The sequence below is a fragment of the Colius striatus genome, chromosome 3 (genome assembly GCF_028858725.1).
Source record: "Colius striatus isolate bColStr4 chromosome 3, bColStr4.1.hap1, whole genome shotgun sequence".
In the NCBI taxonomy this organism is placed as follows: domain Eukaryota; kingdom Metazoa; phylum Chordata; class Aves; order Coliiformes; family Coliidae; genus Colius; species Colius striatus.
The window spans coordinates 53,743,861-53,758,509 of record NC_084761.1 but is presented as its reverse complement, the minus strand read 5'-3'; the positions used below and the strand labels follow the sequence as shown (position 1 = coordinate 53,758,509).

Sequence of the window (14,649 nt, the reverse complement as noted above, 5' to 3'; positions counted from 1 at the left end):
CTTTGCAGCTCGTAGCTTGAATACCATGGTCAAAACACAGTAAGGCACTGAGGGTACAAGCCCATACACTTGATAATCCAAGAACACTGTGGGCAGCTAGATGGACCATTACTAAGAGACGGAATTAAAGCAGCATTAGCCCTTCCCAATACTCTGCAGATGAAGCAGCTCAAAAGTGTGGATAAATTGTATCCTGCTGCTGCCAGGGACCTAGTGACAGACATTTATGATTCTAAAATAAAAGCAAAAAAATACTAAAGAATTTTGCAGGGCGATGCAACGCACAAGACAAGCCTGCACTTGTACTAGTATTAGCATGACCTGTACTTGAAATATATATAAAATCTGGTCCTGTCATAAAAATAATCTCTACATTGCAGACCATATTGTTTAAAAGCAAAGCATAGCAACCCTGGCAGGTAAATTGCCCAGTGTTATGTGTGATCAAGTATCACCTCCCATTTAGTTTTCTATAAAAGCCGTTACATAGTGATGATCACAGTGATAAGGCAGCTTGTCATCCATTCCTTCCTCACTGAAATAAGCACAGCCTCATGGACCAGCTTGGGAGATTCATTCAATCAGATGCTCAAGGTATGTGACTAGACACATATAACTTTCTTGGAATACCTCCTTCCAGATAAGAGCTCTGGCTCAAGAAGAACTATCTTTTAAAAAGCCATTCTTTTTTAATATGTTCATTACTGAAAAGCCAATCACACTTCAACATCAAGAATACAAAAATTAAAATGTTGTACCTTCTTTCAGCTATTGAAGAGCTTAGCTTACATTTCTTCCCACTGGGTCCTGTTACATCTTTTTCCCCACTATATCAAAGGGTCTATTATTATTATCTATCAGTTCCCTTTGCAAGCAGTTATCGACTTTGATAGACTATCTGCCTAATGAAGTTCAAAACCCCTTTAAATTCAATTTACAGTATTAACATTAAAGGTACTGTGACTTCATGAGGTTTTCACATAAGCTCATAATAGTGTGTCCCTAGCCATGCATACATAGCATGTATACTTATATACAGGCAGGGAAGTAATTTCTTCTTTAACAATATTGACTGGAAAATCAGATTTATCTGAGTAACCAAGATGGTTCTTCAGGCTTCTCCAGTAATCAGTGTCCATGTAATCGCAAAACATAGGGTAAATGAAAACTAAAAGCAATCCTGTTTCAAGGTTATGGAATCAGACAACCACAAACCTAAAAAGAGAAAGCAGAGTTCCTTTTGAATTTGTAACCTTTCAAGTTCTACCTATAAAATTTTAATAGTGAAAGAGTGAATTTCCCTTTCATCACCTTGTCTTTTTTACCTTATTTCTCAGAGTAAGTCTGAAGGGCCAGGCGTTTAACTGGATGTTACTGTAAAAATCAGATGTTTAGCTTTTTACAGCAACCTCTGGTTTCAGATCATTGAAGTATGTTAAAATTATTTTTTTTTCCACAGAAATGTAACTGCTCTTTTATATTAACATGCTCTAAAATCTGTATGCTTAAAATATTGCAGAACATAGTCTGTTCTCGGGCAGCAGTGAGCTCATCTCTTAGCACACAACTCTTCTGTCCTCAGAAGCAAGTTCATTACTTAAAGGGAGAATTTACCATTAAAAAGAAATTTTACAACTGCTTTCTAATATCAAAATTACATGGTTTCATTTCTTAAATGCCATTTAAATGCTGATTTTAAAAATGTGTTTTCACTTTGTACCATATTAAGGAATATTGGAAAAGACACGATCATACTTAACAAAGAAACTGCTGCCACATTTGGAAGATAGAAAGAAGTATTCTCAGGAGTTTGCCTCATCCACTTCCTTTCACGGAGTGCATCATATTGTTCAAACACAGAGCAAGACTCGTAAAGTGCTGTGGCTGTTACTAGTCATGGGCTGTATTGCCATTGTTATTTGGCAAATCTGCAGTCGTTTCATCTACTACTTCAGTTGGCCAACCACAACTACAGTGGTAGTTCAGTATGTGGAAAATGTCAAGTTCCCTGCTGTGACTTTTTGCAACTTAAACAGGTAAACAATACATTTTCTGTTTGCTCTTGAGAAGCAACATCTCTTTATCTAAAAGCAGATAGATTCTACAACTTGCTTGAACGAATCACATAAACAAGGAAAATGTGGCTCTAAAAGGCATGTCTTGCATATCACTACAAGATATTTAAATGGAAGGAAGATATGAGAATCAAAGAAAACAGGTGGTTTTATAAGTCTCTCCCCTCCTTTGGGTAACAATTGCACTACAGATTTTTAAGCTTCAAAACTCAAGTTGGAGCAGGAAAACCTCTCTGGTGTTGTTCTTCTATGTAAGAGTGTCAGTTCTACAGGGTAAATAAGTGACAGTCATCAGTCACATCCAAGTTAAAAATAAAAGACAAGATTTGAAGAGAGATTCCAACAGAAACTTCATAGAAATGTAGAAATCTTAGGCAAAGTAGACACTTTTTTTTTTTTCAAAGGTTCTCAGCCTTATAAGTTTCAGCTGATGTCAATGGGAATTTAGGAGGGAAGCATTTGTTTTGTTTGCAAGTCACATGTCTAAGCAAGAACTTCACTACAGATTACTGTATTTTAAGATAATGGCCAAGATTCAGATGTAGTCACTTTGAAGATAATGAGATAAACCTACAGTCTGATTTTTAGAGCAAAAATGTAATTTTGGAATGGTTTTGGAAATATGGAAATTTTACCCACATTGTTTCCTCAATAATATAAGTTTTCTTATCTTCTACCTTTTGCTGGAAATATCATCCAAAAGTCCAAGCCTCAAATACCTGAGGCTGTTTTGCCACCATGCTTCCTTCCCACAGCCCTTCAGAAAGCCATCCTCAGTAATACTGCACAACCTGCACTATGGATAGAAGTCCCTCTTGATTACAGTGGGCTGTCTGTTATAAAAATACCTCACTTGTAGCTATAGCAGCAGCACATTGTAAGCATGTAGTCAGCTACTGAGAACAGCAGTTGTATGCCTAAGCAACAATTTACTGCTACATCCATCTTTTGTTCATGCTATGCTTATCTTTCCCTCTTGTTTTTAGAAAACAGGGGTTTTTTTTGCTGGCAAGACAAGGCAAAGAGGCATAGATCTACCTTTGACTTTATTTTTTGACTCAAACTCAGTTGTGAAAAGTTGTTCTTATCAACCTTCCTTAAGTTGGGGCATTAGGATCTATTAATCAAATACATTGTTATGTGTTTAAAAACAGGATTACATAAAATGTCAACTCTAAGACACATAGGATTGTAGTTTCATTTGTGCTTATTCTCATTTCAAATTTAAAACTGTTCTGTAAACCCCTACTTTACTTCAATGAAAGACTACAAAGCTGTATATCAGCAAAGCACCTCCAATGTCTCATTGTGTTTTTGAGATTTTTCAAGTGGATACTATGATTAACTCTCATTCTTGGTTTATATCAGCGTGCCACTAGCCACAGAGGTCACGGGAAGGAAGGCTGTCTCTACAGAGGGGTATAGTGCCTTAGTAAAGCAGTTGTACGAGTTTACCGCAATGCAGTAATGCAACTGAGCAGTTACACAAAACTGGTTGTTGGCTTATGCAGATGGCTAACATACTTGGGTTTTTTGGTTTTATGTTTTTTTAACAGACAGACACACAACACAAATGTTTCCAATATGACTGAACAGAATGGTCACGGGAAGGTGGCCATTTTCTGTTTTCAGATATGCAAAATGTTTTCCTAGAAATTGAGATTAATTCTTTATTGATGTTGTAGAGATCCAAATGCAACATGGTGAGCATGAAACACTTACTTATACTTTGCAAGCAGCAAGGAAAATCTGTCATAGATTTAGCCAGGGCAACATGGAGATCATTCTTGTAACTGTAGAACTCCAAGCAATTCCTTCTCTTTCATGCTGACAGGTTTCAAGCTCATGCAGTAAGCAACCTCAAAGTATTTTTTTTACTTTGGAACATCGTGTCTGGAGTTCTCAAACAAGTGGCTATGGAAGATAAACATTTTCAAGAGCTAGATGATTTCCTTTTTGGGAACAAGAACTTCAGCATTAAAGAGTTTACAAGGCAAAATGGGTTTTATCTGAACAGCAGCACATTGCTAGAATGTGATTTTTTTGGAAAGCAATGTTACCCACAGGTAAACATGTTTATTTTACTAATACAGTATGATGGAGGAGAAGGGGATGTATTCTTATCACTCAATGAGAGACATCTAGCTTTGCTAGCTACTACTCCTGTTTTCCCCGTACAGTCAGCTAACAGAGAAATCAAGTCCCACTCTAAATCACCCTGAAGACCCCAATTCCCCCACTGACTGTAGAGACGGCTTACTCAGCTCCCTGTGCTGTAAAAAGGGGTTTCAGTCTAAATTACTCTCTGCCTTGTGCTGCTTTTGCACAGATAGTAGCCTTTGAAAGCTGTTATGCCTCCAAGCTGTATCTAGCAGCTTTTCCAACCAATGGCCTGTAATGAAAGTCAGTTTGAACAGAAGTTTTTGTGTTATATGATTGTGTATCTTTATTCTTGAGGTCAGGAATATAGACAGCCAGGGTAACTATATGAGGAGCCCACAGGGATTTTAACTAATGAAGTATAAACAGCCCATCTTTCAAAATTTTAGACAACAGAATATGATCCTCCCGTTGTTATGTTGATTTTTCCATAGAGCAGTTCACAACTTAGACAGAAAATGTGAACAGAAAATTTAGACATATATTCCTTAAGGTTAATCTAACCTTTAGATATGCTCTAGCTTCTAAAATCAGGCATTAGAGAATTCTCTTAACTGAAAGAAACTAGTGCTAATAGCTAAAACTAACTCAATGAGTCATATTAAATGATGAGGTGCCTTTGGGGGAAAAAAATAGAAATATCATACTTTCATACATAACACAACATTTAATTTTGAAGCAGTCTTCACTAAACATCTACTGGAAAAATCAAACAAATTGGTTGCGAATATGTAATTTCTATATAACAAACAGAAAAACAACAGGACCCCAACAAATGATTCTGAGAAGCTCCTAGGTGTTAATAAATAATGTGAGGTTTCTCCTTTGACCTTAATTTTCTATAGAAAGGGATGAAGTTCATTTTAATATTTCCATCAATTACCACTTTTCTGAATGTGATATTTAGTATTGCCTTTGGGAGAAAAAAGACAAAAAAAACAACAGCAACCAGTAGTCCACTGTAATTGACTACAGAAACTTCAAGTGATCTTTCTTTCATTTTTTTTCTCTTCTATTTTCCTTTATTAAAGGATTTTGAACACATTTTCACTGAATACGGAAATTGTTTTACTTTTAATCACAATGATCTTCCAGCAAGAAGAGTGAGTTTGTCTGGAAGAGGCTTATACTTGCTTTTTGATGTCCAACAGGTACAGTTATCCTAATGATTGTAAACAATCATATAACAACTTCTAGATGAGTAGAGGTGTTTCAGTTTGAGTTTGGATGTTTTATTGGTTGGCTTTACAGAGACCTTCAGAACTTCATGCACAAAATTCTGTATCTAAACTCCTTCTGAGTTAGGGAGAAAATTAAAGGAAAGTTATAGCAAAACATAATTTCCTTTTAATAAAAAACCCAGTAAGGAAAATCATCTAGTGCCAGTTTCTAAATAGTATTGAACTTTAGTTGCAGCAGCACCTATAAGTGCTCAATGCCAGCTAAGACTGGTCTTTGCACTGTAAATAGTCTCTGACAGAATTGCAGTTAACCAACAGCAAAGAGAAAACTTAGGAAATATCACCTTGTGAGATCAAAGAAGAAAACTAAAATCTAGAGTGATAAATTACTTACACATTCATTTTTGTTCACAAGAAATTATGAGGCAGGAGTGACAGGTTCTGGAAAAAGCAATGGAAAAAAATGCTGAAATGTTATGGCCAGTTGCAAGCAAAAGGAACTAACACCCAAGTTATGAGTAAATGTCCATCTATGCCTTCATTCGTTAGAAAATGGGAGACGATAGAAGGAATAAAACCCCTGAAATTTTATAGTAAGTAGAAAGAAATCAATAGAGGTAACCAACAAAGGAAATTCAAATCAGTTTGCTTCTATATATTCCTGTAAATTGCCAAAAATGTTACAATAGATACAAGATTAAATTAAAAAAACCACAGTAGCATTTTAAAAACAGTAAAGCTGCAAATGGTAAGATGAGTTAAAACTAATTTAAATATTTCCTTTTGTATCAGGAACAATTCACTGATGAACCTACTCTTGGTTATACTGATGCTGGTATAACTTTTGCTATCCACTCACCCAAGGAACTTCCACGCTTTGATGGTTTAGGTTTATTAACACCGGTTGGCATGCATGCTCAGGTTGCAATCAGCCAGCTGAAGGTAAGGACTATGTCCATCAAGTGGGGATATAGGTCTTTACTGTTTCCGATTCTCTTCTGAAGTGTGACAATAAATTAGACAATTTGGAAGCTGAAAGACTTATCATGGCAAAGTGACCCCTAAAAATAACATTTCCTCCAGACACAAACAAAATAACTGCTATTTTATGGGGGGACTGTCATTGCTCTTTATAATGTCTACCTGTTAAAATCAGCCTTTTTTTCCCCTAAATATTTTACAGTCTCACTGATATGCAATTATACAAAGATATCACAGCATTTCCCTATCAACACGTTCTTTTACTATTAAGGTTGTCTCTAATTTCTAGTGGACTACCCTTCTGCTCTAAGCTGTGTGCTCAGGTCTTTTGCTGTAAGAGAGAGAGGATTTTATAATCCCAAAGAACATGAACTATAATTACCTCCAATTAATTTACAACATTACTGTTTATGTCTTCAACAGTCTTTCTTCTGCATTTTAAAATGTGAGAAGATAATATATCTCATTTCAAAACAAAGAAAATGTCTATCTTTTGTTATTTTTCCCCTACAGTCAATTATCCAAGAATACCCATGGGGAGAGTGCAAGCCTGATCTAAAACTTCAGTACCACAAGATTTACAGCACTAATGGATGTTTGCAAGAGTGCAAAGCCCAGTACATACTTGACCAATGTGGCTGCTTACCATTCATTCTTCCAGGTATTTATCAGGAATATCATTATACCACACAGTGATCATATTACTAGGAGGCCTCACCTGTTATTTACAGCAAAGGAGATGAGGCACATGCTTGAGGGATAGCTACAGCTGGGATTAATTAAAATGATTAATCAAAATTATACAAAAATCAACTTTATTTTTTTAAATTAAGAGAAAACAAGCAAAACATTTGCTCAGCTCTAGACCTAGTGTCTGTGCCATTGGCTATTCTTAGAATATAGACCAAAAAACTTGTTAGAAAAGATCATGCCTCAGGGCTGTGAGACAAGTCTGTATTCTTCAAACTCATTTCCTAAAGAGGTGGAACTAAATCTATAAGAAGTCATAGTTTTTCATATGTACCACAGAAAACCTACTTTGCAGGTATTTAGCAGCCCCAGAAGATCTGATTACCTGAAGACAAAAACTGAGGTCTGCCAGATAAACTATAAAAAGAGTCTGGCACCAGACATGGGCTCTGCAAAAGCCAAAGGTTGCATGAAGGCAATTAACAAGCCCAAAATGCAGAGTGTATGCTGTAATACTCCTCTTAGGAAAACATGTATCTTAACCATTCTAGAAATACAAAGCAGTAACACTGAGCCCTGATCACTTTTTTTCCCTCCCACCCATTCATCATTAAAAGTAATAATGGAGCTGGAACTCAAATCTTTCCTCTCTGCTCTTTTATCATATTGAGTAGTCAAGAAAGCCACTATCATGGATGCACTTTCTGACTCAATGTATTTTTAAACATCCCTAAGCAAGGTAGAATGTTTTTACTATGGGTGATCCATTAATGAGTAATCTCTAGCGTGTTTGTTTGGCAACCTCTTGGAAAGGAGATTAGAGATCTCCTGGAAAGCCTCATGGAAAGGGGTTTTGGAAGGAAATTAAGTCTCCCTTACACAGGGTATAATTTTATACAGTGACACTTAGGAGGACAATGACTTCTTTAAATGTGTGCTAAACTGCTAAGTAGTATTGCCATGTAAGGGAAAATACCAGCCAAAATTTTTAAATTTTGCCATTAGGTCAGGATGCTTTTTTATCCCTTAGGCCTCCAAACGGCTCTTGCATGAAGTTCACAACTTCTGCTGAAACACATAGGGTATAATCATATGTCCCATCTAACCTACCATGTTTTTTCACTTCCATTAGAAATTCTGGAGTTTAGCAAGCTAAAACAAAGAGCTAGCCACACGTTTAAAAGCAGTTTTGTCTGGCACACATAATAAAGATGTTTGCTCTTGGTCTGTTGTCTTTTTTCACTGTGTACCACGTTTGGTGTTGATAAACACACTACACCCAACTGAATTGATTTGCCTTTGTATAATGATAAACATCAGGTGGCGAGCAGGTTTTGATACACTATATTTCAATTTAGTACAAATAGAGCTAAAGGTTAGTTTGTTAATTGAAGTTGCTGAAGTTTGTTGCTTGTTTTTTAAGGAAATGGAACAGAATGTGATCTGATGAAGTTTTACAATTGTGTTTATCCAGCAATCTGTAAGTACTAATTTCATATTTTATAAGCCAAAGAGTAGACAATATCTATCAATTGAAACAAAATACAGGAAGTAGTACTGAAATGCAATACATCCCAGTTCAGTTAATGCTCTGGAAACAGAGACAAGACAGAGCATTAAAGAGATAATAAAAACTTAAATAGACAATAAAAAATACCAAACTACAAACAACATAAGAATTAAATTTAGTAATCAGAAATGGTTTAACATGGAAGAATGTTAAATTAACTTGTTTTCAGCTATCAAGCCGCTGGCTTGCATTTTTGCATCTGCATGGTAACATCCTTCTAGCTCCAATGTTGTATTTCTTTTTTGTGACAGAAAAGCGAAAAGTACAGGAATAAGTTTGCTAATTGATAGAAACTATAGTCAAAAAATCATTAGACTTGAAGTTTTATCTTTACAAAAGTAAAATTAATAATATATTGTCAAAGTGCTCCAAATGCATGGAATTTCTTTCCATAAGCAAATAATCTGCCCATGGTAGATCTGAAATTTCCAAGTCACTACAAAAGACTTTTTGGAAAATACTGCAAATGGTATTCCACAAAGTAACTTCTCATGAACTTTAGAAAGTCTCCTTTTTAATTATTCCAAAGGAATGGACAATTAAGACACCAAGTAGATTAACAAAAGTTTGAGGGGCCTGTTTTATTTTTGTTTTGATTAGGTGGGTGCAACATTCAGGCAAGATCTACTGCTATGAAAAATGACTATTTGTTTTTCTTGTGGCAATTTTGAAATAAATTCCACTAAGTTCTTATTCTTATATAACCACAATCTTTGATAGCCTGACATATTGGAAATATATACATTATGTAATGGATATTCTGTGACCAAGTTTTAAAGAAACCACTGAGCAACAAGCAAAAATGACTCCTAAGTCCTCTCAAGGATGGACAGGATCCAGACTTGGACTCCAGAAGGAACTGGCATCATAATATTATATAATGTGAACCTGGCTTGTAGGCAGCTGGTTGCCAGGACCCCCAAGTTAGGTGGTAAGTCTCCCTTTATGGTGCAGGAGAGGTTAGACATCTGATGAGAAAATCTCAAACGACAGCACATTGATCAAGTATTTGCAAGACCTACTGTTGGTGAGAGCATTTACTTCAGGAACTCTAAAGCCCCTTTATCCAAATGTAAATGCACAATCTCAGTGTTCCTGGAGAGTACCTCAAATCATCAACTAAGAGGCTGAGACGTCTTCTCCCCTGTGGTTTGCAATAGCAAGAAGTCTACTCACAGAAGAAGCAGGCACAACAGTCTCCACCACACCAGGACAAATAAAACATCATTAAGCAGAAGATTGTGGTACTCATCTCAGTCCCAGATGCCTTTGGGTGATGGTTTATGCTTTAGGAAATATTTATGCCTTACCATTTTTTCTTCTATGTAATTTTTCTCCAGCTTTCATAGATTCTATAGTGATTTCTTTCTATTAAAGACTTATCAGAGGAGTAGATCCTGACTTTCATGAGCAGCCAGACCTGCAGGATTTTGTTACTTCTCTTTGGTATTTGAAGAAACAAAGCTATCTCTAGACCCTCTTAGCTGTGCTAAGCCCAATTATCAAAGGGGTTAGGTAGGCAGGGGTTAAGTGAATTCATCTTACCAAGCGTATAGGTATCAGATGACAGTAAAACACAACTGGCATTGATCTGGAAGCCGTTCATGTGCACTGAAATGAGCTAGGCAGACATCAAGGCCAAGGATTATATATTCTAAGTATGTAAACACAAAGCTAGCATGCAACATGGAAAATCTTCTGTTATCCTACTGTTTAACTGTGGATGACAAATAATAAAAACATAAAGCCCTAATGAAGGCAGAAAGACTGACAGTGCTGAATTTCCTTGGAAAAAATGACAAAAAAACCCCTCAGACCTTATTACTGTTCACCAGTTTTCCAAATGCCAGTTATAGATATTTATTTGCTCCTTTAAAACTGAAGGAATTTTCCTTCAGATAACTACCCCATACATTCATCAAAATCAGTTAAAATAATTTTGTTAACTTTCTTTTTTTAAAAGTGTTTAAACTGTCCAATTTTTAGAAATATTGAATAAATTCTTTCTCTTTAAATTTCAGATGATATAGAGATAAAAGGATTATGTACAGCAGGAACTCACAATTCCACCTGCCCTGTTCCATGTGAAGAAACAGCTTATCCTACCACTGTCACATATTCAAGTTTTGGAGGAGAAGAAGCCATAAAATACTTCTCTACAAAACTGAAGAAAAGCCCAGAATACATCAGGTAATCTTGCTTAACACCTTCCACAGCTGAAACCAATGAACAGCTTAAATAGATGCTACATAAAGTTGTTCTCCTTTCTCTCAACTCATTCTCAAAGGAAGCTTCATAATCACTGAAGAGATAGGTTTTATTGTAGCAACAATGTCACAAATTTAACAAACTTCTCTATTGTCAGTAGAATTCACAAATACTGTTTATATTATAAAAGTTATTTAGGAAATATTTGATACAATATTAATTCTTATGAGATGGCAGATGACTGGAATAGTATGGTTCTGTCTGTGTGACAGAAAACCCATGCAGCAAGCAAAAGTAAGTCTGTACCTAAAAGAGATCTTCTAGTGTGACAACATCTCCACAATACCAACTAGACCTTTTATCCAGGAAATGGTATTAGAACTTCTGTTATGCTTAGAGCTGTGTTGCTCAGTAATAGCACTGAACTGACTTAATATGCATACTTTTAAATTCATAGAAGAGATATCATATATTTTTTTTTTATTTTAATAGAGCCTGCGTGCCTTCCTGTAACAATATAAGAAACTGATGAATGCTTGCAAACACAAGCATTATATATAAAAAAATAGAATTATTTCCAGATTGTTTTGGCCAGAAAGATACAATCTAGCTACCAAAAAGCATTTAATTCCATTTTCTAGACTGAATTGCTTCTGGCTTACAGACACAGATGATGGCTGTATAAGTATTGACAGGCTCTATACAAACTCATACTATCCATATCATCAAAATACGTTTATCAAGAACAATAGAAAATTTGGTTAATTAAATATTTATGAGTATTTCATTGTTTCAGTGACTTCAGTTTTCTAATCCATCTCCAAATACTTGCACATGTTAATATATGAACAGGAACTATATGACTCATAGAATAGTTTGGGTCAAAAAATTCCTTTAAAGGCCATCTAGTCCAATTCCTCTGAAACGAGCAGGGATATTCAGAGCCCCATCCAGTCTGACCTTGAATGTTTCCAGGGATGGGGAGCCTACCATCTCTCTGGACAGCACATACCAATGTTTCACCACCCACAGGGTAAAAAATTTCTTCCTTACATCTAGTCTGAATCTACCCTCTTTCAGTTTAAAACCATTACTCCTTGTCCTATCACTGAAGTCCCTATTAAAAAGTCTGTCCGCAATGAAGATTATGAAAATTAAACCTGTTGTTATATGCAAACGATATTAATCCTTTGAGGACATACTATCTTTGTTGATTATTTTATTGTCTGTAAACATGAACAGCCTGGTAATTATTAAATTAAGCAAGTAACAGAACATTCCCCTGTTACCAAGTTTTAACCAATAAGAATCCTGCCCACATATTAATGAGTAAATATTCCAAACTATAAAACATAGAGATCTACTGATTTCTGAAGATGTAAGAAGGGAAAAGTTAATATTTATTGGATATTTCTGCAAGTAACTCCATGACAATGTTGGGTTTTTATTACTCAGGGCTACCTGAGTTTTACAATTATCACCTGAAGACATAGAAATTATTCTTTTGTAGCGAAAATCTTTTATTTTAATGAATATTTTTTGAGGTCATTATAACTTTTAACCCAAAAGTCTGTAGCTATTCAGACTTCTGAAAAATAATTGTTAATTTTATTCTTAAATGTCAAAACATTGTGTGTGCAATTGGGTTTTGTGTCTGTTTATTACACAACTACTACATTTATATCCTATTTAGGAGTTAGGCAGAATCAATCTGTAGATATGCTATCAGAAAGATGAGCTCTTTATTCATGCTGAATCATTCCACAGGTCTTGCTCCAACTGAGATTTACCTACTCTTCCACTTTTGCCACAAGCAAGAATAGAAGTAGGTAAGCGAGGCTATTAGCAGAGGACAGAACTAAACATATAAGTATAGGACAAGGGTTCTTCTGCACAACCATGCTTATTTAAATGCCACAATTAAATATGCAGTTGTACATAAACAAGAGTGGTAGGCTATATTTCCGAGCACTGTATCTGCTGTAGGTTAAGATGCTTGACACTTCCACTCAAGGTTATCTCTGTGACCTAGATCTAGAGCTACTTTTTCAACATAGCCCAAAGATCTACTCCTCTGATAAGCTCCTCTTATAACTGCTGGTTTTAGGACACTTTTTTTCTTCTTTGTCATCTAACTCTTTCTGGTAACACTCATCTAATTGCTCCTTAAAAGACACCATCAGTCTCCCTGAACTCAGTACAGGCTGATAAATGGTAAAAATGAACAGCACTCCTGAATAACTCAAGTAATACTGTATGCATTTGTCATTAGGCAGAACCTTGTGCGTATTGACATTAAATATCATGACCTGAGCTACAAAATAACACAGCAGCAGAAGGCCTTGACTATTTCTGAGTTGCTTGGTAAGTGTAGGTTTAATATTTATTTATTGATGATATTGTTTATTTATTGTTAAAAATAAACTACCCCACACAACCAAATCTGCTTTTATTCTATTATCTCCTCTTCTAAGTCATACCCTATATGGTCTTCTAAACAAAAAGAATTACCTGTTATATTACAATTATAATTATAATAATCATGTCTGTCTCATGATCATTTTTATGCTATGTCCTGTCATTCCATTAAAGAACCTGCAGTATGGACAGCAGCTGAGAGTAAGAAGTCTGACATTAGTTTATGGCTATATTACACACAGGACTGTAAGAATACTGAAGGTTATGGGATTTGGAGGAGAGAGGGAGAACATAGGTAGGAGAAGCAAAAAAAAAGGCTAAAAAGGCATAGAAGTAGGAAATATTTTAAGTCTCTGTTTCACAGTAGGATGTATTACATTGTACTTGCTTTATTTAGAATTTTAAGCAACACATTTGTCTTCTCCAATAAACTTTCTTAAGAATATTAATTCTGTTTTCTTAAAGTGATGGATTATGTATATTAAATTTATTTAACACTTGAAGCAGGCAGGGTTTTGTTTACTTGCTAGACTAAACCAAATGCTTACAATGATATGTTTATTTCCTTCTATTACAGCTGATGTAGGTGGCCAGCTTGGATTGTTTTGTGGTGCCAGTATGATTACAATCATAGAACTGCTTGAGTATATTTTTACTAACTTCTGTTGGATGTGCATCTTTTTTCTATTGAAAGCTCCTGAAATGCCTCAATGGAACAATCCATCCCAGAATCAACCAACATACAAGGAGAAAAATAAGGGAATACAAGAATGTTAGTGGCTTGTACACAAAAGATAATTCTCTCTGCAACTTCCTTTCTTTTTCAAGATACAAAAGAGACAGTAATATTTTGCACTGCTCTTTTCCCTGCACTCATTATGCTTCCTGCTTGTTGTATGTCTCAGAACTATTTAACTGCTAAATAACTTTAAAGAGTAAACTTGAGAATGTCTCACTTTCTCTCTTATGCAAAGAAAAAAATGTAATCTTTACTTAAAATTTTATTTTAAAGAATTAACTTTAAAAAAAAAAAAAGCCTAGCGTTACTGACATACACTACAATTCAGCATTTCTGACCCAGTTTGTATTTTCTATATTTTGAGTGAGGAGAAATAATACACACATTAAATGAACACACACAAATTTCTTAACCATTGTAAGGGTGGAGCATTGCCATGATGAAAAAACAAATTCCTTATTAATGGCAAAGTCTTTGCTATTAGGTTACCACTGTTACATATTCCAGTGAAGGATATTGTAGCTTTGCCTATCAGAATTGTATGTGCCTTGTAACAATAACTTTCGTAGTATATTTTTTGTGTGAAACACGTCAATAAAATAAATCTCATGAGTTTTTTTCTATTGT

General features: G+C 35.3%; 1 protein-coding gene across 1 annotated transcript; it reads left to right on the top strand.

Moving 5' to 3' along the window:
• Nucleotides 1-554: 554 nt before the first annotated feature.
• Nucleotides 555-14,060, top strand: ASIC5 (acid sensing ion channel subunit family member 5). The gene is made up of 10 exons (XM_010207302.2): nt 555-594; nt 1,730-2,036; nt 3,910-4,141; nt 5,267-5,386; nt 6,209-6,358; nt 6,911-7,058; nt 8,511-8,567; nt 10,679-10,847; nt 13,138-13,229; nt 13,861-14,060. Exons 1-10 carry the CDS (start codon nt 555-557, stop codon nt 14,058-14,060), a joined length of 1,515 nt encoding a protein of 504 aa, XP_010205604.1.
• Nucleotides 14,061-14,649: the final 589 nt, after the last annotated feature.